The sequence below is a fragment of the Chrysemys picta genome, chromosome 10 (genome assembly GCF_011386835.1).
Source record: "Chrysemys picta bellii isolate R12L10 chromosome 10, ASM1138683v2, whole genome shotgun sequence".
Lineage (NCBI taxonomy): Eukaryota > Metazoa > Chordata > Testudines > Emydidae > Chrysemys > Chrysemys picta.
The window spans coordinates 86,172,567-86,197,477 of record NC_088800.1 but is presented as its reverse complement, the minus strand read 5'-3'; the positions used below and the strand labels follow the sequence as shown (position 1 = coordinate 86,197,477).

The window sequence follows — 24,911 nt, the reverse complement described above, 5'->3', positions numbered from 1 at the left end:
AGAGCTTGTTACACCCATCCCTGAAATGCAGCACAAGGCAGCTGTTGAGCAGTGCAGAGCAGGATGTGATAGTTTAATTGTATGTAACTGCAGGGGAAAGCCAGGAGGCGGCATGTGATGGCATTTGGCCAGGTTGCCATGATTAAAATCCCCTCTCTTGTCAAAAATTGCCTTGGGCTCTTTACTGATGAGAAATGGTCACCACCTCTGATTTAACCCTAGTGTGAAGTACCGCACCTGCAGCAGCACAGCGGGGCCCAGACAGGAAGCCACCTGCTGATAAGTCCTAGCTCGCCACCACCACTTGCTGCAGTGGGCTCACATCCAAGCACTGAGCAGGCTCGGCACCACGCTTAGCTTGGAAGAGCTGAGGGTGCACCTCCTGGGATGGTGAAGCGATTTACCTGCTGCTGAGCAGTGTTCCTGCATTACAGAACACGCATGTTCCTTTGCGTTCTCTTGGCTGCGCCTTTCGGAGTGCTGATAGGAAAGCTCAAGGCTGTATTGTAAAGTGCTTTGTTTGACACGTTTCACGATTTCCCAGCTGTTCGTAGCAGCCTGAGAGTGAGTTGCTCATTTAGCCAAGTAACTGATTCGCCAAACTTTTATTGTTACTTTTCTCTTTAATCTCCCAGTCAATTGAGACATTCTTCATTACAGACTCATACACCAGTGACACGCAGATCACTGCCAGAGGCTCAGATGCAAACCCAGCTTCTAAAATAAGACTAGGCCAAACATCCCCTCCTTAATTGTGCCCACACATTCACTTGTGCGTGTGTGTGTGTTAATTTCAGGGAGCTATTTCTTTCAGTTTAACATCAGCGGGTAATCAAATGCAGTCTAGTTGCTACTAGTCATTGGAGGGAATCTGCTTCTTAGTCCATTTACATGATCTGAATGGAATGCACTCTGCCCCCTTACACACACCCCCAAAAGCCCTTCCAAAACCACAGAAAATTACTGAAAGGATGTTTCTTCCAACCCAACATGAAGAAATTGGATTCCAAGCTATTTAATGCATGCACGAAATGCCAGAAAGAAACCCAGACCCAAGCGCTCCATCCATTACAACAAGGCAAAATGTTTGAGCCACATGAACGCTCATTACGTTAGCCGACTCAGTGCTTCGTACCCTGAACTTCTAGGCAATTTCGCATAAATGTAACTATCGGGTTAATGGTTCTCACAAACAAGGCTGTCTCCAATGTTGCCATTGGGACATACAGCGAAGGTAACACCGTGATTGTTATGATCAACATGAACAATGGTGACTTTGAGAAGTCACTGTCCCAGAGGCCACTCGAAACCATCCTGCCAGTCCTCAGGGGCCTTGGTCCCAGGAAGTCACAGCAAAGCCGATGCCCCTTTCCAACCACAGAAGGAAAAGGGGCGGGATTCTGGGGCCCAAACACCGTTCAACCATAAACACAGTGGCCTGGCCTGGTAAGTGGCATTTAAAGGGTGGGGTGGGGCGGGGCGGGGAGCCATTTAGGGTTGTTCTTTAAAAACGGAGCTTCACTGATAACACCATCACAAGGATCATGTCATGCAGCCAGACAAAACGCCTCTCCCTACTTCCCTGGCTGGCACAGCGCCTGAGCGGCGTGGGGAGGAGTTGGCTCAGACCGGTGTGGTTCGTCTGTTGGCTGGGTTGTTGTGCAATGACTCCTTGAACTCTTTGGGGATGGAATTATGGATCTGTAAAAAAGTGTGATCCCGCTCCGAGTTGAGCAGCGTCCCCATGGTCACCTTGGAAGGATCCCTGGAGAGGGTGAACATGGAGATGTCGGTGGAGGGGATGGTGCTGAACCCTTTGCTGACAGGAGACAGATCCCTGGACCTGGGCTCCGTGGAGCGGGAGCTGGATCGCCTGCGGAACCGGTACCGGTAGGTGGGGAGGCGAGAAAAGGCCGACTTCTTCAGGAGCTCAGAGTGGGACTTGGCGCGGATCTGGCGGTGCTTCTCGATGTACATGTGCACAGCGATCACCCCCACCATCTCGGCGATGATGAATGACAAGGCGCCAAAGTAAAAGGACCAGCCGTACGAGTAGCTCTTCTTGGAGTCGCTCTGCCCCGGGTCCCCAGCGTTCGCCGAGATATAGACTATAATCCCGATTATGTTACTGAGACCTGAGAGAGAGAGAGAGAGAGAGAAGGAAGGATGGGCTCCCTTTACAAGTAGCATAAGTCGCTGGGCTAATAGAACATCTCTAACCCATTCAGAGCAGGTCAGAGGCTCAGAACGTTTTCGACTAAGTGTATTTCCGTCAAAGCCAAAACGTTTTGTGGAGACGTAGCAGTTTTAACAAGTTTTCCTCGGTAGGTTTCTGAGGTGCAAGCTCCCTGGTCACTTGACAAGATGAGAGAGAGACGACACCACAGCCAGACCGTTACTCTCCGGAAATGGAGGTCTCGACAATTCCATTATGTGAAAGCGTCTGAGGTGGAACAAAAATAAGTCTGGAAACTGCAAATGTTGTCACAAAATGGAATTGTCACCCTGGGCCCACCACTAGTCAGACATCAGACAGCCCTGGGTGAAAGCCCCGTTCGTTCTGTCTTCTAGGGAAGGTGGCTTCCTCTGGGGCTGGAGCGTTTCACAATGTGGACAAACACCACAAACACCGAGCAGGGAGGGGATTGTGAGACTTCCCCTGCTCTCCTCATGTTTTATTTCTGGTCTCTGGCGTTCAGGCTCAGGCCTGTCCCAAATCCAGAAGACTGAGACTGGTGGCAGGTGTGTGTGTTTATTTTCCTGCGTCTCAGGATTTCTTGATTCTGGCTAAGACCCTAAGACTCAGTGTCTGCTCCCTGGGGGCTGCCTCCCTGAGGGGAAGCAGGGCACCCTGGGAAGCTTCTAGTGGGACATCCAGCCTATTTTCCATAATAGGGGCCAGCCACAGGGCACGCGTACACTGCACCTGGGAGAGTGTCCCCCAGTTTGGGTGGACAGATGCTCTAGTTCTTCTCCAGCTCGCACGCTGAAACAAGCAGCAGAGCCGGGGGTGGCACACGTGGGGGGCTTGGGCTGGCTTCCTGAGAACGGACCGGCCTCGAACCCCGTAGCACATACTTGGGGGGCTAGCCCAAGTGCCACATGTGCTGCCCTGGGCTACGCGGCTACGTTCAATGTGCTAGCTCAAGCCGAACTCGAACGTGTCTGCCTACCTGAGCTGGGAAGCACACTCCCGGCTGCAGCGTAGACGTCTCCACAGTCTAGGCCCTGCACAAGAGAGCAGGGTCAGGGGGTGCACAAGGAGCCTTTCCCCCAGTGAGCTGCCCGAGCAGGGACCGCTAGCCCTGCATGCTGGGGGCTCGTGGCAGCATTGTGCCTCCTGCAGGTCACCACGGAGAGGTGCGACTCCACGTGCACATGCCACATCGGCCCCCTCTGGCCCTCAGCGAGTTCAGATAACAGCATAAGAAGCACATGGACTGAGGGACTTTTCGGAACCAAACCTCCAGCCTTTTGGGTCTCTAAGCTCGTGTGTGGGGGGGAGGAGGAGACAATAATTACTCCTGTCCTTTTAATTTCTAGTAAGTCTGGAGGTTCCACAGGGGAGCTGAGCAATTTTTGCCTCCACAGCAGAGCAGGTGTGGTACTTCCAGGGATTGGAGTGAGGCTCAGCCACTTGCATTCGGATTTACTTAATGAATCGATTTGGTTCTGTCGGTTGGTTTCTCATCTACATCACATGCTCCTGTCAGCCGAAGGAAGGAAACTGACTGGTCTCTTTGGGGGAAGAAACAAAACAAAACTTCCTTGAGACTAAGATATTGTCATAAAATAATCAGCTAAAGTGTCGGGAAACATCACACCCAGAAATGAGGAATCCCGGCGGGACACGCTGTGCAAGAGAGCCTCGTTTGCCTCTGAAGATTGCAACTGTCCACCTGCCTAATGCCCACATTTCCCAGCCCTTGGCATTCCCAGCAGGAGCTCAGCACCCAGCAGCACCCGCGGTGACCCAAAGCCCAGCCCACAGCGTGCTGATCCCTTCTGAAAATCTGGCTGCTTTGGTGCATACCTGGGGGCGGAGCTCTTTGGAAATCTGACCTGAGGGGATGTCCACTTGGCAAAGAAAGCCCTGGGTTGCGGCATCTCAGAGCTTGGCTCAGCAGACTTGGGCTTCCAGGGCTTGGGCTGCAGGATTAACAATAGCAGCGTGCACGTTTCCCCTCGGGCCTGCCAGAGCCCAGGGGAGAAGGTCTCTCGGAGCGCAGATTCCATACAGCCCCACAGCATAAGCCTGAATCCATTGACTTGGACTCTGGGACTTGGTGCCGTGGGTTCCTCTTTGCAGTGTAGATGTACCCTGCAGGGGGAGGGGGGCTAATTGCTGTGGGAAATTTGGCCTGTGTTGTACCAACCAGCCTGGAAGCTGGGGGAACCCTCCTGGGACGAGTCCTAGAGACCTGCAGGGAGACGGAGATCCTTCGGGTATGTTTTTGAAGCCTGTCCTAGAGCTCTAGGGACAGGTTAAAAAACCAGCCCCCGAGAGATGCTCATTCACAGCTCAGTGTGATAAACGTATGGGGGAATTTCTACAGAACCCGATTTGGTTGCTGAAGGACCCTATTGGTTTAATCTCCGCCAGCTGCTTTAGGGCTTTTCCATAAGGGACATGATGGGAATTGAGAGACAGAGTCTCTCACCTCTACGTCAATGGTTCAAATCCAGACAAGGCCAGTAGTGAGCCAAGGTTGCTGCATGACATCTGATGGCGACCTCACTGAAAAACCCATTAATTAGCCCCCTTGCTGGCCGCCTCGCCAGGAGGGACTGCTTCTTGTCAGGGCAGAGGCACCCTGGTATGAGGCTGCTTGGGGACGGGTGTGACACTGGTGTGACACTTAGTCTGCACCTGCCGTGGGGATGGAGGGCCAATGACCTTGCTGAGGTCTGAGCATACCCAGCCCTTAATTCCCAGGAGCTCCGTGGATGTAAGAGAGAGGCAGAGCCGGACAGGAACACCCCGCCCTGCCTTCGGGGCAAGAGGGGAGTTCGGTCTCCATGGCCACCGCTTACACATGGACCCCCTGCCCAAACAGACATGTAAAGCAGCAATCTCCTCCTCCTTCAGACCCTTCCCTAAGGCCCACTTCTGTCGCAAGGCCTCTGTAATTGCCCTCCAAGAACGACCAGAGACAACAACATGGCCAGCAGGGAACATGACAGAACTAATGTGTCTGGTTTATTTATGCCTTTAAATAGCCTCCCCTCTACCCTGCAATTTGTCACCAGATACACAACCACCCACTCCTATTCCTGCCCACCTCATCCGCCTCGCTCCCTCGGCTTGTGTGCCACACCCAGTTCTTGTGCCTTGTCTTAGGGTTTAAGGTGCTTGGGTAGGGACTGCGTCTCACCAGATGCCTGTGCAGCACACAGGAGGACGGAGCCCTAATCCTGGGAGGCTGGAGCCATGCAAATCCTGAGCAGTTGTGACTCGGGCGGGAACTTACCTGCAGAGACAAAGAAGATCCCAGCGCTGAGAATCACGTTGTGTTTGCTCTTGTAGAATTCGCTGGCGGCCACACACAGGCCCCCAAAGAACAACAAGGCCACGCTCAGGATGGGGAAGATGCTGGATGCTCTCACAGCACCTAGCCGGGGGAGAGGAGAAGGGCCCCGTCAATCATCATTCACACGGTCTCACGGGCCCTGTGAAAACGCACGTGCAGCTCCTTGGCAAATCAGACACTAGTGACGGAACGGCTAAGTGATGGGGAGGCTGGATCTCTGGTTCAAACCAGCAGGGTCTGATTCTGCTCCCGTTAAAATCAATGGCAAGAATCATAACACTGGAGAAGTACCGGGCTGGAAGGGACCTCAAGAGGTCATCTAGCTCCTCCCCACATGCCGAGGCAGGACCAAGTAAACCTAGACCATCCTTGAGAGGTGTTTGTCCAACCTGCTCTTAAAAAGCTCTAGTGATGGGGATTCCACCTCCCTTGGAAGCCTGTTCCAGTATTTAACTATCCTTGTTGTGAGAAAGATTTTCCTAATATCTAACCTCAATCTCCCTTGCTGCAGACTAAGCCCATTACTTCTTGTTCTACTTTCAGTGGAGGTGGAGAACAATTGATCCCCCTTCTCTTCAGAACAGCCCTTAACCTATTTGAAGACTGTTATCAGGTCCCTGCTCAAACCTCTTTTCTCAAGACTAAACGTGCCCATTCTTTTTAACCTTTCTTCATAAGTCAGGTTTTCCAAACCTTTTATCATTTTTGTTGCTCTCCTCTGGACTCTCTTCAGTTTGTCCATATCTTTCCTAAAATGGGGTGCCTGAAATTGGACACAGTATTCCAGCCGAGGGCTCACCACTGCTGAGTAGAGCGGGATAATTACCTCCTGTGTCTTATATATGACCTTCCTGTTAATACACCCCAGAGTGTTATTAGCCTTTCTCACAACTACATCACATTGTTGACTCATCTTCAATTTGTGATCCACTCTAACTGCCAGAGCCTTTTCTGCAGCCCTGCCACCTAGCCAGTTTTCCCGCATTTTGTATTTGTGCCTTTGATTTTTTCTTCCATTGACTCCCACTGATTTCAGTCATATATGCTCAGGACCTAGAAGGTCTCAGTACAGTAAAACGCTTGGGTGCTGGGAGGATTGAAGGTGCATCGAGCTGGTTATGACTCCTTGATGCTGTGCCAGCATTGTGCGAGTTAGAGCAGCCTAGAGGTTGCTCTAACTTATGCCACTAAGGGAGCTCAGAGCAGTGGAGGGTCACTTTCCTCCAGTACACCCTTCTCTGGACACACTCCTTTTGCCACGGTCGGGTGGGGTCAGTTGGTGCAGGTGCTGACTCCACCAGGTTTATGCCAAAGGAGAGTTCCCCTTTGCAAGGATAATTCCCTGCTGGCTGCTTCTGTGCAGAATCTGGCCCTTTGCCCGGCTTGAGCAGCACAAAGGGTTATGAGCATAACTCAGGGTCTCTAATGAGGTTTCTAATAATAATAATGAAAGTCCCAATGCTGCCAGTGGGTCTGCCCAGATTGGGGCCTAAGGTCATCAACACTGAAAGGACCGGCTACTGCCCTCTGGGACAAACCCAGTCCATTCCTTCCCCAGTTAGTGCACAGACCTTCTGTCTGTGCTGCCCCCACCCCCGACTTTAATTCTGCCCGGAAAATAGCGCTGCAGACAGGCAACTTCAGGACCTGCTTCGGGGTCCATGAGCCAGCAGTGCCAACCCTGACCACCATTCAGAATGATGAGTCAGGCCCCTCAAATCATGAATTTGTCTTAAAAACAAGTCTGGTTCTTTTTATTTGCCTCCTGGGCTTTGAGCCTTTCGGGGTCAGGGTTTCCAGCTTTTCCCACACAGCCAGCAGGGCTAGAAATGTACCTTTTATTTTAAACTGAAAGCTTATATTCGGGTATAGTCACATGACTCCAGGTGCTGGGGCTTTAGGAAAAACACCACTTCTCATGAGACTGGGGATAGCACTGAGACTAGCAGTACTGCCAACCCCAAGCATTCAAAAATCATGGATCAGATCCCCCCCGCCCCCCAAATGAAATCAAGAGCTTTTACCAAAGCACACATCTGGAGTTCTTTTTATTTGCCCTCTGGGTATTCCAGGCATGCTTTCCAGCTTTTCTCCACATGGGGACTAGAAATTTACTTAAAAAAAAAAAAGAAACCTTAGACTCTCCAACAACAACATGACTCCAGAAGCTGGGGCTTTACGTAAAAAACCTTTCCTCTTCAGCCAAGCCATTTCAGTACCAACTTTGGAGGCATTAAGCCCAGGCAGTTACAGAGAACAGGCCCTTTTGCCTTTTTTAATTGCACTTGTAAAGGTTTAGGCCTTCAAAATGGCCAACATTAATTAATTCAGCAAACTACTATCTGCTGCTAAAGCAAAGGCATTTAATGGGCTGTGCTCGGGTTTGGGGTTCTCTTCTCCCCATTAGGCCCATTAAAATAAATCCAGAGATTATAGAGCAGCCCCATTAAAATGCAATTCTGGGTTTTTTTAAAAAAGGCTTCTTTAAAAAGAAAAAAAATGCAGGGGGGGAAGTTAAAAGCTAATCTGCTAAAATGAAAATGTTTGCAGTGTGCTGTGCGTGCATATCTATGCTATTGTGCATGCTTGTGTGTGGGTGTTTGGCGTGCATGTGTGAGTGAACATGTGCGTTTGTAGTGTGTGCACATAGCTACAATGTTTTTTTGCACATGTGGGTGCATATCTACCTGTGAGTTTGTGTGCATCTGTGTTGAATGCATAGGTGTCCATTTGCACGTTCGTGTTTCCATGTTTATTTGCACACACATTTGTGGAGGTGTAAAAGGGATACGGCTCCTTCTCTCAGAATCTGGCCCACCTCCACTATTAGGTCCCTTTCATATAAACACTAGATTTCCTGATCAGGTGAAAAGCCAGGGCACCCCAGAAAGCTGGAGTGTTCTGCATTTCCTGGGAGGTCTGCCAGGTCTGTTTTCATTCAATCTACTTGCAATTGACTGCTGTTGGCAGAAGACATGCCAGAGGCTTTAGATCCTCACCTCACTGAATGCCAACAATTTCCAGAGCCGGCTGCGGAAACGCAGAACACAAAGGAGGAGAGGAATCACTGTAATAAAAAAATCCTCTCGCGGCAAAATTGCCAGGGCCTAACTCCTGACGCTGCAGCAGCTGCAGGCTTCCTGGGAGCTAAGGATACCGGGCATCTTACAGGACTGGGCCTGGGAAAGGGCGGGACAGATTTGAACGGGGACAAAGGAGAAAGATGCTTAAAGATGCTCATCGGATGTGACATCATTACACCAACAAACAGAAGGTGCCATTTACTCTGGTCAGGAGGCATGAACCGTAGAAGGACCTTTGCTGGTCTGCAGCTATAATCAGATGGCAAGAACCTGTTGGTGTTGGTTCAAGCAGCAGAAAGCACAGCTCCTGGCCAGGTATGGGCATCCCAGGCAGCGCCACCGAGTGGTAGAGGCAGAGCTGATGCCAGCGTGTGTCTGTATATTATGGGAATGAAAGGAACGGCCAGCATTCAGGGAGGGAGTCACCGTTTTGGAGAGTGATAGTAATATTTCATATACTCTCTCTCCAGATTCGTAGAGCTGCTGCTCTCACTCGAGGGTCTGAGTGCACGCCGGGAGGGAACAAGCAGCATCGCAATGGGCCGAGTGTAGACACAGACTTACGTAGGAGGTACTCGGACGTGTCTTGCTCATAATCCGCATCTTCCGGGAAATGATCGATTTTTTTACACACTCCTCGGAATGTTCCTAAGGAAACACAAACCCAATGGGCGCATCAGTGGTGTTTTCAAGATAAAAATAATATAAGGAGATATACCTATCTCATAGAACTGGAAGAGACCCCGAAAGGTCATCGAGTCCAGCCCCCTGCCTTCACTAGCAGGACCAAGTACTGATTTTTGGCCAAGATCCCTAAGTGTCCTCCTCAAGAATTGAACTCACAACCCTGGGTTTAGCAGGCCAATGCTCAAACCACTGAATGAGCTATCCCTTCCCCCCTCCAGCTGGCTCAAGGAGGGTTCGAAACCCACTCTGGGGATGAGCAGAGAAGGCGCAATGGAAGGTCCACAAAGCCACCTCCCCACTACACACAGCTTCCATCTGGATGGCTTCCCTCTGGGTTTAACACCAGCAGCTGAGCTATCCAGGGAACCAGGCTCCAGGGCTGCCTCGGCAGCCCATGTCTGAGGATTTGACTTTAAAACTTCTCCCCTCCCTGGAGGGCTTGGCCTAGGAGGCATCCCCCAAGATCTGGCGTTCAACTGCCTTCTGTCCATGGGGCAGGCTACCCTGGTTCCTCATGCGGCTATTGGCCACTAGGAGATAGTAACTTTTGGACATTCCTGGCAGGGTTGGGGTTGTGATTGTTTCCCAAGGCAACACAGCCTGCTGTGCTACAAATAGCAACCTGTCTTGGCGGTCTTGAAAACCTTCCCCTTAGTCACGTCCGCACTCTGTTACGACATCCCGCTGCCTAGCGGTGGGTCAGCTAACGAACAGCCACCGAGCAGGTGGGCCGGGTTGTGACACTGGCTAGTCCCTCGTGGAATTCCAGCCACTGGAATCGCTAGACGAGGATTCATTAAGCCCCAGGATCCTTGCACAAAGATCCTTTACCACAGGCCTCTGGCCTCTCGCTCATCCCCGTGCGGCCCAGGTCTGAGCCATGGCTGGCAATTCTAAACTGCCCATCGCTGAGCTCCATCCCACTGAGAGCTCCTCAGTAAACTTCAGCTTCCCAGCAAATAAAGGTTGGGTGTCAACGGACCTCTGGAGCACCCAGCGTTTCCATTTCACTCAGCAGGGCCAGGAGCTAACCAGGGCAGGATCTGCTCCTATTCTGAACCCTTTATTATTGGCACTCAGGAGTCTCACACACAAGAAAAGGCTGAAGGTTAAAAGTGGCACCCACCATCTGCCATCACAGCACCCATGAGCACCCGAACTCTCCCCACGTTCCTTCCCACCCCTCTCCTGACAGGCTCGCAGATTCCTGGCTCCCTCCCACCCCTCTGTGGGTGCTCCCCGAAGGCAAGGCACCCAACACCCCCCACTCCGATGGGCTCCCAGAGTTCTGTGCGTTGCACAAGCACCCACTGACCCAGACCCAAACGTGGACACCGGAGCAGCTAGGAGCTGGTGCTGGGAAAGAGCTATGGGGAAGGACACACAGGTATGCTCACACCAGGCATCTCACGCAGCTGCAGCCCCCTATGCCCCACTTGTCGTGTGACGTCCAATCCTTCCCTCCCCTCCCTTGCACTCTGGGGAGGTCGTCAGAGCTGAGGCGTTCCACTTCCCCACTGGAGATCTCTGCTCTTGGGTGGGATTTGCTGCACTGTGCTCGATTCCCGTGAATTCACTTTGCTCCGTCATTTCCAGGGACACTCCTGTGACCTAGCTGTGTCTGCAGGGAAGCCTGACAGATTTAACTCTTCCCAGCTTTATGTCCTTGGCTGTAGTGCTGACCCTTCGTCACTTCCACAGCAGCCGCACCCGCACAGGGTCACGCTGGGGCAGCGGAGACCCCCGTGGCTCCATGCTTTTCCTAGGCTCCTGGAACGGGTGGAGTTGACCATCAGAACGTGTTGCTCTCTGAAATTACATGTCGACTCCCCCAGTGAGAGGAAGGCCTGTTTGCTACAGGAAGCTCCCACCGTTTGCTGTCAGTGATCACCTGCGACTAGTCGGTATCGAGCCAGGCTGGGTTCGGATCAGGGACTTTCAGGGAAAATTTGCTTTCCCTTCAGCAAGCCCCTGAACCGGAGCAGCAATCGGAGTGATGACGTTCTGTGCACCAGCTATTCCTCTGCAAGGGTAACTGGGTACCACGCTCTGCCTGCCCGACCCCTTTCCTGCGCTCATGGCTGGCAGTGCTGTGGGCTGTGTCCCCCACCCCTGAGGAGGAAGCAATTCCTGTAATTATTCTGCAAAGCTTGCTGGGACATAGGTGCTGAAACTAGAGGTGCTGGGGGGGGGCTGCCGCACCCCCGACTTGAAGTCGTTTCCATCATAGGCAGTTCGGTTCAATGGCTCTGAGAACCCCCAGCGCCCCTGCACTGGGATATTGAAAGTCACAGTATAAATGTAAACTGTGCTTATTTCTTTTAATAGTCCCAGGCGCTGCGATCTTTACTGATCCCCTACGGGATTAGCTGGCCTGTGTAATGGATCTAACCTGAGCGGTTTGCCCTCTGTCTGGCCAGCTGTGCTGCACAGTGGTTGCATCGTTGTAAGTGGGCTGTAGCCCACGAAAGCTTATGCTCAAATAAATGTGTTAGTCTCTAAGGTGCCACAAGTCCTCCTGTTCTTTTTGTGGATACAGACTAACACGGCCGCTGCTCTGAAACATTCTCAGCCCTGTTGTTATTCCGCAGTTATGGACAGCCTGTCTCACTTTCCTCCCTGTGTGACAGACAGATGCACTTGTCTTGAAAGCCGGCCGGCGCAAAGCATGCTGTTCCAGCATTGACACACTGTCTGATGGACACAAGGGCATGAATGAACATTCATTTTCTTCCTTTAGGCTCAAATAAAGCAGGCCAGGCAACAATTTGCTCTCACTGCCCACCCGCTTCGGGCAAATCCATCATTGGGTTTTTGGTGGAGAATCATTCAATGTGCCTGTCGATAAAATCCTCCCAGCCCTTTCACTCCAAATTCTCTCATTTGAATAGAAAGCCCTGAAAGTTATGAGCCCATCTGTTACCCCTTGGGAAAACTTTCCCAGGCTTTGCCCTGCCACTGTGCCCATCTGACTGGGAGGTTAATGTCATCTCCTTCCAGGCTAAGTTCTGGACTGCTCTGCTAGATAACCTAACAAAGACACTGATTGCCAAGCGGCTGCTAGTGCCTGGAGGCACACCACCATTCAAAGAGATCAGCCCCTCTTCCTCACAGCGTGGCCTCTTTGCCCTAGCTACTAAAGAGGAGCACCTTTGATCTGCTGACCTGCAAACGCATTGTGTGACTGGACAGACAGGGAGACCGGGATCCTGGGCATGGGCAGTGGAGGCTAAACCCCGGGCAGTAGGAGCAGGGCAGGGGACTAGCCTCCCCGAACGCGTTGTTCACGCACTGCCCGTGATCCTGAGCATATGTCTGCTGGAGATACACGGGAACCTATTTGAATAAAATAAAGTCTGGGCCAAACCTTTGCCTAAAATACATTTTTTTTTGTTTAGATAAATTCAGTTAAACTTTAAACAAACAAAAGGTCCTGCGAACTCCAATTGGGAGACAGACCAGTCCTCGCTTACAGACAGCCCCCCAACCTGAAGCAAATACTCACCAGCAACCGCACACCATACAACATAAACACCGACCCAGGAACCTATCCTTGCAACAAAGCCAGATGCCAACGCTGTCCACATATCTATTCAAGTGACACCATCAAAGGACCTAATCACATCAGCCACACCATCAGGGGCTCATTCACCTGCACATCTACCAATGTGATAGATACCATCATGTGCCAGCAATGCCCCTCTGCCATGTACATTGGCCAAACCAGACAGTCTCTAAGCAAAAGAATAAATGGACACAAATCTGACATCAGGAATCATAACATTCAAAAACCCGTGGGAGAACACTTCAACCTCTCTAACCACTCAGTGACAGACTTGAAGGTGTCAGTTTTGCAACAAAAAAACTTCAAAAACAGACTCCAAAGAGAGACTGCTGAACTCGAATTAATATGCAAATTAGATACAATTAACTTTGGTCTAAACAGAGACTGGGAATGGTTGGGTCATTACACTAATTGAATCTATTTCCCCATGTTAAGTTCTCCCCACACCTTCTATAGGTCATCTCGATTATCACTTCAAAGGTGGTTTTTTCCTCCTGCTGATGATAGCTCATCTCAATTAATTGATTGGCCTCTTACAGTTGGTCTGGCTACTTCCAGCTTTTCATGTTCTCTGTATGTATAAATATCTTCTGTGTGTTCCACTCTATGCATCCGAAGAAGTGGGCTGTAGCCCACGAAAGCTCATTCTCAAATAAATGTGTTCGTCTCTAAGGTGCCACAAGTACTCCTGTTCTTTTTGCGGATACAGACTGACACGGCTGCTACTCTGAAATCCCCCATCTCTGGCTGCTTCCCCATGCCGCTCCCCTTGACATCCATGGGAGAGCTGCTGGGAAGGTCAAAGTCAGCAGGACAGCAGCCTGGCTGGGTTTCAGCCAGGATTGGGAATAAAGAAGCCACAGGAAAGGCTGGTCTCATGGGACAGATTCTGATCTGAGTTGCACAGGGGACGTTGACACTGCAGCTGCTACAGCACAACTTGGTGCTGCACCTGTGCCACTGGAGAGCCCTGGTGTGGATACCCTTCCAGTGATGTCGGATGTATCTTCCCTCAACGTAGTTAAACCATCTCTCAGAGAGGGGAGAGCTCTGCTGATGGAAGAATTCTTCTGTCGACCTGGCCACGGGGTTGGGCGCAACATTTTTCACAGCCCTGAGTGATGTTGCTAGGGTGAGCTAGTTTTTAGGTGATCAGGCCACAGATGCAAATGCGGATAACCGCAACGTAACCACAACCAGGATCCCCTTAGAGCTGGTGGAAAGAATTCCTGCAAAACATTTTATTTCATTGGAATTTGCTGATTTGTCAAAATTAAAATGTTTCACAGGGACAGTCTGATTTCAGCTAAGTTCCTCTTTAACCCGTTTCAAAACGGCTGCACTTAGAAATCGATGTATAACCTTTCTGGTGCCTCCTTCAAGTCCATTTGGCTTCATGCGCATCTCAAAGCTACACATAGAATCATAGAATCATAGAATATCAGAGTTGGAAGGGACCTCAAGAGGTCATCTAGTCCAACCCCCTGCTCAAAGCAAGACCAATTCCCAACTAAATCATTCCAGCCAGGGCTTTGTCAAGCCAGGCCTTAAAAACCTCCAAGGAAGGAGACTCCACCACCTCCCTAGGTAACGCATTCCAGTGTTTCACCACCCTCCTAGTGAAATAGTGTTTCCTAATATCCAACCTGGACCTCCCCCACTGCAACTTGAGACCATTGCTCCTTGTTCTGTCATCTGCCACCACTGAGAACAGCTGAGCTCCATCCTCTTTGGAACCCCCCTTCAGGTAGCTGAAGGCTGCTATCAAATCCCCCCTCATTCTTCTCTTCTGGAGACTAAACAATCCCAGTTCCCTCAGCCTCTCCTCATAAGTCATGTGCTCCAGACCCCTAATCATTTTTGTTGCCCTCCGCTGGACTCTTTCCAATTTTTCCACATCCTTCTTGTAGTGTGGGGCCCAAAACTGGACACAGTACTCCAGATGAGGCCTCACCAATGTCGAATAAAGGGGAACGATCACGTTCCTCGATCTGAAGGCAATGCCCCTACTTATACAGCCCAAAATGCCGTTAGCCTTCTTGGCAACAAGAGCACACTGTTGACTCATATCCAGCTTCTCGTCCACTGTGACCCCTAGGTCCTTTTCTGCAGAACTGCTGCCTAGCCATTCGGTCCCTAGTCTGTAGCAGTGCATGGGATTCTTCCATCCTAAGTGCAGGACTCTGCACTTGTCCTTGTTGAACCTCATCAGGTTTTTTTTGGCCCAATCCTCTAATTTGTCTAGGTCCCTCTGTATCCGATCCCTACCCTCTCGTGTATCTACCACGCCTCCTAGTTTAGTGTCATCTGCAAACTTGCTGAGAGTGCAGTCCACACCATCCTCCAGATCATTAATAAAGATATTAAACAAAACCGGCCCCAGGACCGACCCTTGGGGCACTCCGCTTGAAACCGGCTGCCAACTAGACATGGAGACATTGATCACTACCCGTTGAGCCCGATGATCTAGACAGCTTTCTATCCACCTTACTGTCCATTCATCCAGCCCATACTTCTTTAACTTGGCGGCAAGAATACTGTGGGAGACAGTATCAAAAGCTTTGCTAAAGTCAAGAAATAACACATCCACTGCTTTCCCCTCATCCACAGAGCCAGTTATCTCATCATAGAAGGCAATTAGGTTAGTCAGGCACGACTTCCCCTTGGTGAATCCATGCTGACTGTTCCTGATCACTTTCCTCTCCTCTAAGTGTTTCATAATTGATTCCTTGAGGACCTGCTCCATGATTTTTCAAGGGACTGAGGTGAGGCTGACTGGCCTGTAGTTCCCCGGATCCTCCTTCTTCCCTTTTTTAAAGATAGGTACTACATTAGCCTTTTTCCAGTCATCTGGGACCTCCCCCGATCGCCATGAGTTTTCAAAAATAATGGCTAATGGCTCTGCAATCTCATCCGCCAACTCCTTTAGCACCCTCGGATGCAGCGCATCCGGCCCCATGGACTTGTGCACGTCCAGTTTTTCTAAATAGTCCCGAACCACTTCTTTCTCCACAGAGGGCTGGTCACCTTCTCCCCATATTGTGCTGCCCAGTGCAGCAGTCTGGGAGCTGACCTTGTTCGTGAAGACAGAGGCAAAAAAAGCATTGAGTACATTAGCTTTTTCCACATCCTCGGTCACTAGGTTGTCTCCCTCATTCAGTAAGGGGCCCACACTTTCCTTGACTTTCTTCTTGTTGCTAACATACCTGAAGAAACCCTTCTTGTTACTCTTAACATCTCTTGCTAGCTGCAACTCCAAGTGTGATTTGGCCTTCCTGATTTCACTCCTGCATACCTGAGCAATATTTTTATACTCCTCCCTGGTCATTTGTCCAATCTTCCACTTCTTGTAAGCTTCTTTTTTGCTTTTAAGATCAGCAAGGATTTCACTGTTTAGCCAAGCTGGTCGCCTGCCATATTTACTATTCTTTCTACACATCGGGATGGTTTGTTCCTGCAACCGCAATAAGGATTCTTTAAAATACAGCCAGCTCTCCTGGACCCCTTTGCCTTTCATGTTATTCTCCCAGGGGATCCTGCCCATCTGTTCCCTGAGGGAGTCAAAGTCTGCTTTTCTGAAGTCCAAGGTCCATATTCTGCTGCTCTCCTTTCTTCCTTGTGTCAGGATCCTGAACTCGACCATCTCATGGTCACTGCCTCCCAGGTTCCCATCCACTTTTGCTTCCCCTACTAATTCTTTCCTGTTTGTGAGTAACAGGTCAAGAAAAGCTTTGCCCCTAGTTGGTTCCTCCAGCACTTGCACCAGGAAATTGTCCCCTACACTTTCCAAAAACTTCCTGTATTGTCTGTGCACCGCTGTATTGCTCTCCCAGCAGATATCAGGGTGATTAAAGTCTCCCATGAGAACCAGGGCCTGCGATCTAGCAACTTCTGCTAGTTGCCAGAAGAAAGCCTCATCCACCTCATCCCCCTGGTCTGGTGGTCTATAGCAGACTCCAACCACGACATCACCCTTGTTGCTCACACTTCTCAACTTTATCCAGAGACTCTCAGGTTTTTCTGCAGTTTCATACTGGAGCTCTGAGCAGTCATACTCCTCTCTTACATACAACGCAACTCCCCCACCTTTTCTGCCCTGCCTGTCCTTCCTGAACAGTTTATATCCATCCATGACAGTACTCCAGTCATGTGAGTTATCCCATCAAGTCTCTGTTATTCCAATCGCATCATAGTTCCCTGACTGTGCCAGGACTTCCAGTTCTCCCTGCTTGTTTCCCAGGCTTCTTGCATTTGTGTATAGGCACTTAAGAGAAAAGTCCGATCTCTGTTCTATTCAATATAGATCTGCCCTTTGTGCCGTTTAATGGCTATAAAGCTCCTATTAGCGAGGAGCGCTGTGCACAGTGTGTGGAACTTTACAAGATCTTTTCCCAAATGCACTGACTCACTCTCAGAGTCTGAATAAACTCCTGGGCAGGGTCATGGGGCCAGCATTCATTATCTGATTAGAGAGAGAAAAAAAATGTTTTCACTGGCTACAGTGTGGGAGAGAAGTTTGGAGACAAAGTCAGTCTATCAGTGACGCACGTGTGCAAATGAGAAGACTAATTTCCCTGGGCTTTATCTCTTTTGAAGTTCTCCTTGTCAGTCTAAACCAGCATGGGAAGCCATGGCCCGTGCTGGAGCACGGCTGAGCATCAGGCTGGCTGATTCAGCAGCGAGGCAGGTCCACACCTCGCTGTGGGGAACCCTGTCTGGCTTTTTAGATATCCCTAATCGATGACTGGCCAAAGGACACAGGAATGGGCTGTGGGGAGGGTTAACCCACATAGCTTCCCATGATGTTTCACATCCCACAATGTTTCATGCATGTTGGCATGTCAGATATTTTTAGTTCCTGTGTTGTGGGGGTGTGTTTTGGGGAGTGTAAAGTACAAAAGGAGCCATTCCATAGTAGTGTATACAGGAGAAATACACCAAGAATTTAACGAGATTCCCAACGAGATTGTGCATTTCTATGGATCTCAAGAGTATCCAGCGTTATTGTAATTAATGCCAACAGCCATTTTGGCAGGGACATGAAACCTCTAGCTTCAGGGCTTTAGAGAGCAGGATGAGACCTAACGTGGGGGCAGATAATCCAATGGCTGCTGCTGTGGGGGGGTCTTACGCCTTCCCCCAAAGCAGCTGGCATGGGCCACTGCCAGCCACAAGGTACTGGGGTGGCTGCACCTTGGGTCTGAAACCATCTGGCAATTCCTAGGTTCCTAAGCCTGGGATAGGAAGCAGGTCCCTTCTCGGGCATCCACTGATACTGACAGGACAGCAAATTATTTGGAAATTGCAATTCAACCCCCCCCTCCCTCCCCCCTCCCACACTTTCTCTCTCTCCTCATTCTGGAACAAAAAATATGATGACAAACTGCACGGCTGAAGGGGTGGGGAAGAGCGGTGTCGTTCCTAAAGCCAGCGAGCTGCCTGGATACCACGGTGGTGGGCGTGGGATGAGAAAACAGAGCCAGGCAGACAAGCAGACAGCGGGACTCAGACTGCCTGAGTTCTAACTGATGCAGCAGTAGGGTTGCCACCCCTCCAGGATTGTCCTAGAGTCTCCAGGAATTAAAACTCACTCTTTAATTAAAGATTATGTCATATGATGAAACCTCCAGGAATACGTCCAACCGAAAGTGGCAACTCTCCGGAGCGGGTTCAGAAGACACAATTGCAGCAGGCCGTGGTGGAAGCACTGGCCGAAGCAGGCCAGCTCTCTGGTACCGCTTGGTAGCCTTTGCTCTCCCGTCTGCCGTCATGCATGCTGTGCATGGGTTGCTGCCCCATGAGCCGGAGCAGAACCCGCTCAGCAGGGAGCGAGGAAGGCATGGGGGCACTCACTCTGCTGTGAGCTGCTTGACACAGGATCTGGACAGAGCTGTCTCCGGGAAGGTCCGCAGGGTGTGTGTGCAGAGGGTGCAGGGTCCTGGGCAGCCATAAAAGTCACCGAGATCTCAGACCCAGGCTGCAGGGAAGGGGCCACCCCAGGGAGAAAAAAGGCTATTGGGAGGGAAGGAACCTACAATTCAATGGCAGTTCCTGGGCTGGTGAGAGCATGGAGGGCTGGCCATGCTCCTGACGCCCTTCTGTCCTCTCCACCACAGGGGCTCTGGGCCAACTCTGGGGGAGGAGATCTGGCTCCCCGTGTGGTTTGGCTGGGGGAACAAAGTGCCTAAAGCTGGAGTCACCGAGGAGCTGCAGGAGAAGGGTGCTAGGGCCCAGCTGAACAGACGCTGGCTATGGGACCAAGGCGCTGGATAGTCACTGTGTGCCCGAGGGAATCTAACCCCCGAGGAAGGGGAATTGTCAGAAGAGAGGAAAGGGGAGAGGAGGAGCGAGAGCCGAGCTGGGGAGGGAGAAAGAGAGGGAGGGAAGGGGTGAAAAAGGGCCCCCGGGGAAGGAGTGGAGGGAGGGTGTGAGCGTGTCAGACAGACAGACAGCGAGCTCTGGCTCCCAGCGCCAGCAGCCGTGTAATCTGCGCAAAGCCAGCCGCGCGCTCCCTGAGCTGCCCGTCACCCAGCCCCACACCCCGCAGAATCTATTTTATGCTCTGACATTTATCTAGGATTTTTTACTCCACGCTATCCATTAACCCAAGATAGTTACCGTGGCAACCGTTAAGTCACATGATACCCAGAAAAAATGCCCAGCTTCTGAGCAAACACCACAACAGTTGAATTCAGAGAGAAAGATCCTGGATCCCAGCGCCCCCTCGCCCCCCAAATGCTGATAGCTCCCCCAGAACACAGCCTTGGCCTTCTCCCCTCACCCTGATTCAGGAGCACTGGGGATGGGGACAGGAGCTAGGCCCAGTTCTCTGTCAACCCTTTGTGTGCATTTCCCCCTGTCCCCCACCCCAGATAGGGTGCTCTAGGAAGAGGGAAGCTGCAGGAGTGTCTACGGTATCCCCCAGTGAGGGGATGGGGAACAGCCCTCCACGCACTTGGGGTGAGCCAGATCCCTGGAGTAGCCCAGGGGGCAACTACTGCTTCACGCGCACACTCAGCTCAGGGCACGTCCTCCGGATACGCTGCAGTGTGCGGTGGTTACAGCCAGACCTACAACCCACCCAGCCACCCACCCGCTAGTCAAGGAGACCTGCGAAGGGAAACCAAAGCGGGGCTCGTGCCCTTTCCTGCTTCTTTCTCCTCTAGCAGGGAAGCCTGGACTGAACGCTTTCCTGCTTGCTGTCTACATGAGAAATTAACCTGTGGGCCCACAGAGAACAGGTAGCATTATGACATCACAGGTATCAAGGAAGCAAAGTGTGACGAGTCCAGCAGGGAGGGTATTTGTAACCAGGCTGTTTAAGATGCATTGCAGTTCCCCTTTCTTGTTAGCAGGTATTTAAGTCCAAAGCCCTAATAACATGTGGGAGAAAATAAATCCGTGTACAAATTCAAACCCCCATTCCTTCGGTCAAGGACAGAGAGCTCTCGATCCACTTCTCAGACCACCAGTGAGACCAATAGTCCGGTAGCTAGTCTCTGACAATGATCAGTGCCTGATGATTCAGCAGAAGGTGTCAAACCTCCTAATATTGAGGAATTTTTTCCTGACCCCAGCTGGGAATCAGGTCATGCCGGAGGATTCCTCGCCTTTATCCTGGTCAGCCTAGTTGTAGAGAGTGTACGTTTGGTACGTGGATAACTGGAGCTAAACCTGCAGCGGTGAGTTCCGTACCTAACAAAGCAAAGCAGGGACTAGAACATGCCCCAGTGTGAAGCAGCATTCACATGTCGTTTGGACCCACGGGGCTTAGGACCTACTTGGAACTTCCTTAGGATTGAAAAATGAACATTGAATACGTTTGACAGCAGGTTCCCCCTTTCTCTTCTGCTCAGACTAATCCTCAGACTGTGCACTGCATCCCCCCTGGACTGTGCACTGCGTCCTACTCACACTGTGCACTGCATCCCCCCTGGACTGTGCACTGCGTCCTACTCACGCTGTGCACTGCATCCCCCCTGGACTGTGCACTGCGTCCTACTCACACTGTGCACTGCATCCTCCCTGGACTGTGCACTGCGTCCTACTCACACTGTGCACTGCATCCCCCCTGGACTGTGCACTGTGTCCTACTCGGACTATGCACTGCATCCCCCCCGGACTGCTATCGAGTTCTCCACTGAGTTTCCTTTACTGCTCCCCAGTGGAACCAGCACCACTGTAGAGGAAAGCAATTACCCTGTGATGGTAGGGTGTTCGACTACCTTAAAGGGAAAATAAACAAATAAAGGCAATAAACCCTTCTCTTTCGGGGCCTAAGCCGACCGCTGAGGTGCTGGGATAGGAAGGAAGGCGCTTCCTCCACACACAGCTTATTCCCGCAGACTCCCCTGCAGGGTTTCTCACCCCTTCTTGAGGCAGCTAGTCCTGGCCACTGTCCGGGGCGGAAACCCTGGGCCAGGTGGACCCCCATCTGATCTGGTGTGACAATCTCTGTGCGCCTGTGAATCAGGTGAGATGAGTGCACAGCAGTAAAGGTCAGAAAACCTCTGACCAGCTCAGAAATTGCTCGGTGCTCTAAGGACCTCCCTTGATCATTCATGGTCACATGGGCACACTGCACCTTGCATGAGGATGTATTACAGTCGCTTTGCAATGCATGTCCACAGACCCCAGAAGACATCCAAACCAACACTGCAAAATTTGGGAGTGTTCAAAATCCAAACCCAGGTCCAAATTTTGCAAGTTGTCCCTGAGCTGCACCCTAATTCTAATAGTCTTTGAACCTTGGGGGAGGGGGTCGAGAGACAGTTCTGGATCCAAATTTTGCAACTTGGCTTCATCTTTACTTAAAATGGGCCTCTGGGTGTGGGCAAATTCAGAAGTGGTAGAATTTCAGTGGGGTCAAATGGAATTGCAGGTGCACAACTCCTCTGAAAGTCAGGGCCTGAGTGTCTGAAGCTGGACACCCCAAAATGGAACAGCCACAGTAACTGGCCACTTGTGAAAATGTAGGACAGACTTGTACTCACACCACAGGGCAATCCTCTCCCCTTCCTGGGGTAAATCAGAACTCGTGCCCAGAATCCAGGCGGGGGAACCAGGGCTCCTACGAACAGAACCCCACGCTTGTGATTCTGGGGCTTGCCAGTTTTCTCTAAGAAACTTCCACAGATGATGCATGCAGCGGAGATGCCACTGTCACTGCTTCATGTAACTGAGTCATATTGGGCTGGGTTTAATTCATACACTGGCCAGGAGGGATTGAGCAAAGGCAGAAGGCTTCTGCCATTATTCATCCTCTGCTTAACTGTCCCTGTCATGGATCTCAGTAATTTTCTCTCCCTGTTCGTGTGAATATTGATTAGGTAACTTAGCTTATCATTGCACACAATGCATCCCGGGCCAGCCCCCTGGAAATGACAACTGCCCGCTATATACCAGGCTGTCAGCTTGTGGGACGCTGCTCAGGGAGACTCTTGGGCTAGAAGAGTGGGTCCACTCCAGAGAGACCCAGGGCCTTCCTCAGCTGCTGCAGCAGCAGGGCTAACTCTTCTCCCTGCTTGTCTTAGTCTTGGTGCATCTAATGTGGACCCCAGGAAAGCTGGAACAGGATTCAAAGCGAAGTGATTTGGAGGTTCATTGTTTGTAATTTGCGTTCACTGTGTAGTTTGTAGACATATTTGCAATAAAGGACAGAAGAACTGGTTTGGATCACATAAGCAGCATCTTGAAACATCACCCAAATAGGTGTTCCTCCCCCAGGACTGCTCAGCCCATACCCTAGATCCTCTTTCCCCAGATAGAAGGGAGGTGGGAGTGGCTATCTGGGTAGGGTAGTGAACCTCTTGCCTCACTGGCTCTGTCTACACTAGGAAAACTTTCCAAAAATGTCCTAGGGTTGCTATTATTGGTTCAGCAATCCACATGTTATCTACCTTGGAAGCTTCCATGTGAGCAGGCTCTGAGCAGGGTTACATGACATGGTGCTCCAAGCGCTGCCAGCAGCATGCCTACACTAGGGCTCCCACCACTGCTAACACGGGTGGAGCTGAATCAGAGTGGGACGTTCTTTGAAAATTTCCAGTGTAGTGCAGCCGGGATCAGTGAGTCAGCAGAACCCACTGAATCCTTTCTTGGCAGGATCTAGGCCAACCAATGGGCAGAGAGATTCAGGCAGACGCTGCCAACCTCGTGCAGATGGTTATAAAGAACACATGGGACAAGCTCAATCTTCCCCGCACTGGCGCACTGGATCCACCACTGGCTACTGCAAAAGGCTGTTTGACAAATGTGCTAAATGGCTGTGCACTTTCAGCGGAGCTGAGGGCATGCTGGCTACTTGTGCCTCCACGCTCTCCAGCGAAAGCCTTTCACAGCCCCTGCAGCTCCCCTCGGCCTCTGGGTCAGTGGACTCATTACCCTCCAGTGAGAGAACAGCTCCTTTCCCGAGTGAGCTGCTAATGGTGTTTTGTTTAGGGAAGATTTTGTCTATATTGCAAAAGTGAGGGGGGTGGGGGGAGAGCCTGTGTCAGGGTTAGCGCTCTCTCTCTCTCTCTCTCTCACACACGTGGTCACTGCCCCCACTCTCCAGCCCTACATGCTCTCTGTGGACTGGCTCCTGCCCTCACTGAAACCAGTGGGAATGTTGCTAGCTTGGGCTCGGCCGGAGTTCACCCCCCGCGATGGATCTGCAGCCACAGCTGGCCCAGCTCGAACCCACTAGCACTTGTGGTGATGGCAGAATCCCCAAGCCAAAGCCACGACCAGTTTTCCCACAAGCTTCCTTCGTCACTGGGGGTTTGGAGCCTCCGCCAGACAATCCAACGGGAACGCATCTTTTCTCTCCTCCAGTGTCAGACATCATCAAAAAGCCAATATCTCTGGTAAGGGACGATGGAAAAGGGTTTTGCGCGCTCTGCTCCTCAGCCGTCTGCTGAACAGTAATGCTGCAGTAACACCCTCAGAAACATCAAAATCCCCTTTGGAGGCCTGGGGACACTGCTGGAGAAGAAAAGGCGGGCGGGGGGGGGGGGGTTTGAACCGCGGAGCTTTGAGAACAAAATTATTGCAAGAATGTTTGTGATCCGGAGTCAGCGTGATCTCTGCAGACTTAACCTGCCCCCACCACCTAGGTTGGATACCGGTTCCTCCCTCACTTAGAGCCAAACATGTAATTCAGAGGCCTACATTTCCTCTGCACCAGGGAATGCCGGCATTGCGAACACCTAACGCAGGGCACCCTGCATGAAATGGGCATTCACCAAAAAAGCGGGGTGGCCCCAAGAAGAACGTAACAGCCACTCTTACTAGACACCCAGATGCAATCCAGTCACTATACCAAATGATGGGCCCCATGGTGTTAACTGTAAGAAGTCAGGCAGCTACCTTTGGTCAACTGATGCTTCATTCCCCTACACCAGCGGTTCTCAAACGTTTGTAGTGAGGACCTCTGAGTGCACCCTCCCTTATAAATTAAAAACCTCGAGGGGTCCTGACCCCCAGTTTGAGAACCCTTGCCCTACACCAATAAGCGTTGGTACAGTATATTGACATGAACAGGTGTGTGTGCATACATGTGTCCGTGTGTGTGTGTGTGTGTGTGTGTGTACACACTGCCCTCTAATGGGTGCAATCAGAACTGCTCAACTGTGTGTCAGAGCCTTATGCTGGAAAGAGCTAAGGGAGATTCTCCGTTAGCTCATATATGACAAGGGCCAGTAGCTTGGCCCAAGGGGATGCAAGTTCTAGCCCCACCAATGACCATTGCACACATCAGCAGAGTGATACCCAGGAGATCTGAGACATGCGTGTGTTTGGTACAGTACCGTACCCTTCCCTACCTTTCCCAGAGCCCGCTGCACAATTCCCTTGAGGGTTCCACTGACCTTCGCCCTCCTGAGCATGTTACCTTTGGGAATGATCAGTGCTTTCCTTTGCAGCTATGCAATCGTGACCCAGGTACTGAGATGTGGGGGGAGGGGGATGAGCAGATAGCTTGCTAGATACCCAGGGACCTAGGAAATATTTTGCAGCGCTTTTCCTTTCTCCATCACCAGAACTCTGCTCTGCCTGCCTCAGGAG

General features: G+C 51.2%; 1 protein-coding gene across 1 annotated transcript in view; it reads right to left on the bottom strand.

Moving 5' to 3' along the window:
* Positions 1-603: 603 nt before the first annotated feature.
* CACNG3 (calcium voltage-gated channel auxiliary subunit gamma 3) overlaps positions 604-24,911 on the bottom strand; it is a 65,398-nt gene continuing 41,090 nt past the window's right edge. Inside the window, exons 2-4 of the mRNA XM_065560304.1 lie at positions 9,179-9,262; positions 5,472-5,612; positions 604-2,135 (exon numbers count right to left, since the gene is read on the bottom strand). Of these exons, the coding sequence (XP_065416376.1) occupies positions 1,624-2,135; positions 5,472-5,612; positions 9,179-9,262 (737 nt within the window). The 3' untranslated portion in view covers positions 604-1,623. The remainder of the gene's footprint in view (positions 2,136-5,471; positions 5,613-9,178; positions 9,263-24,911) is intronic.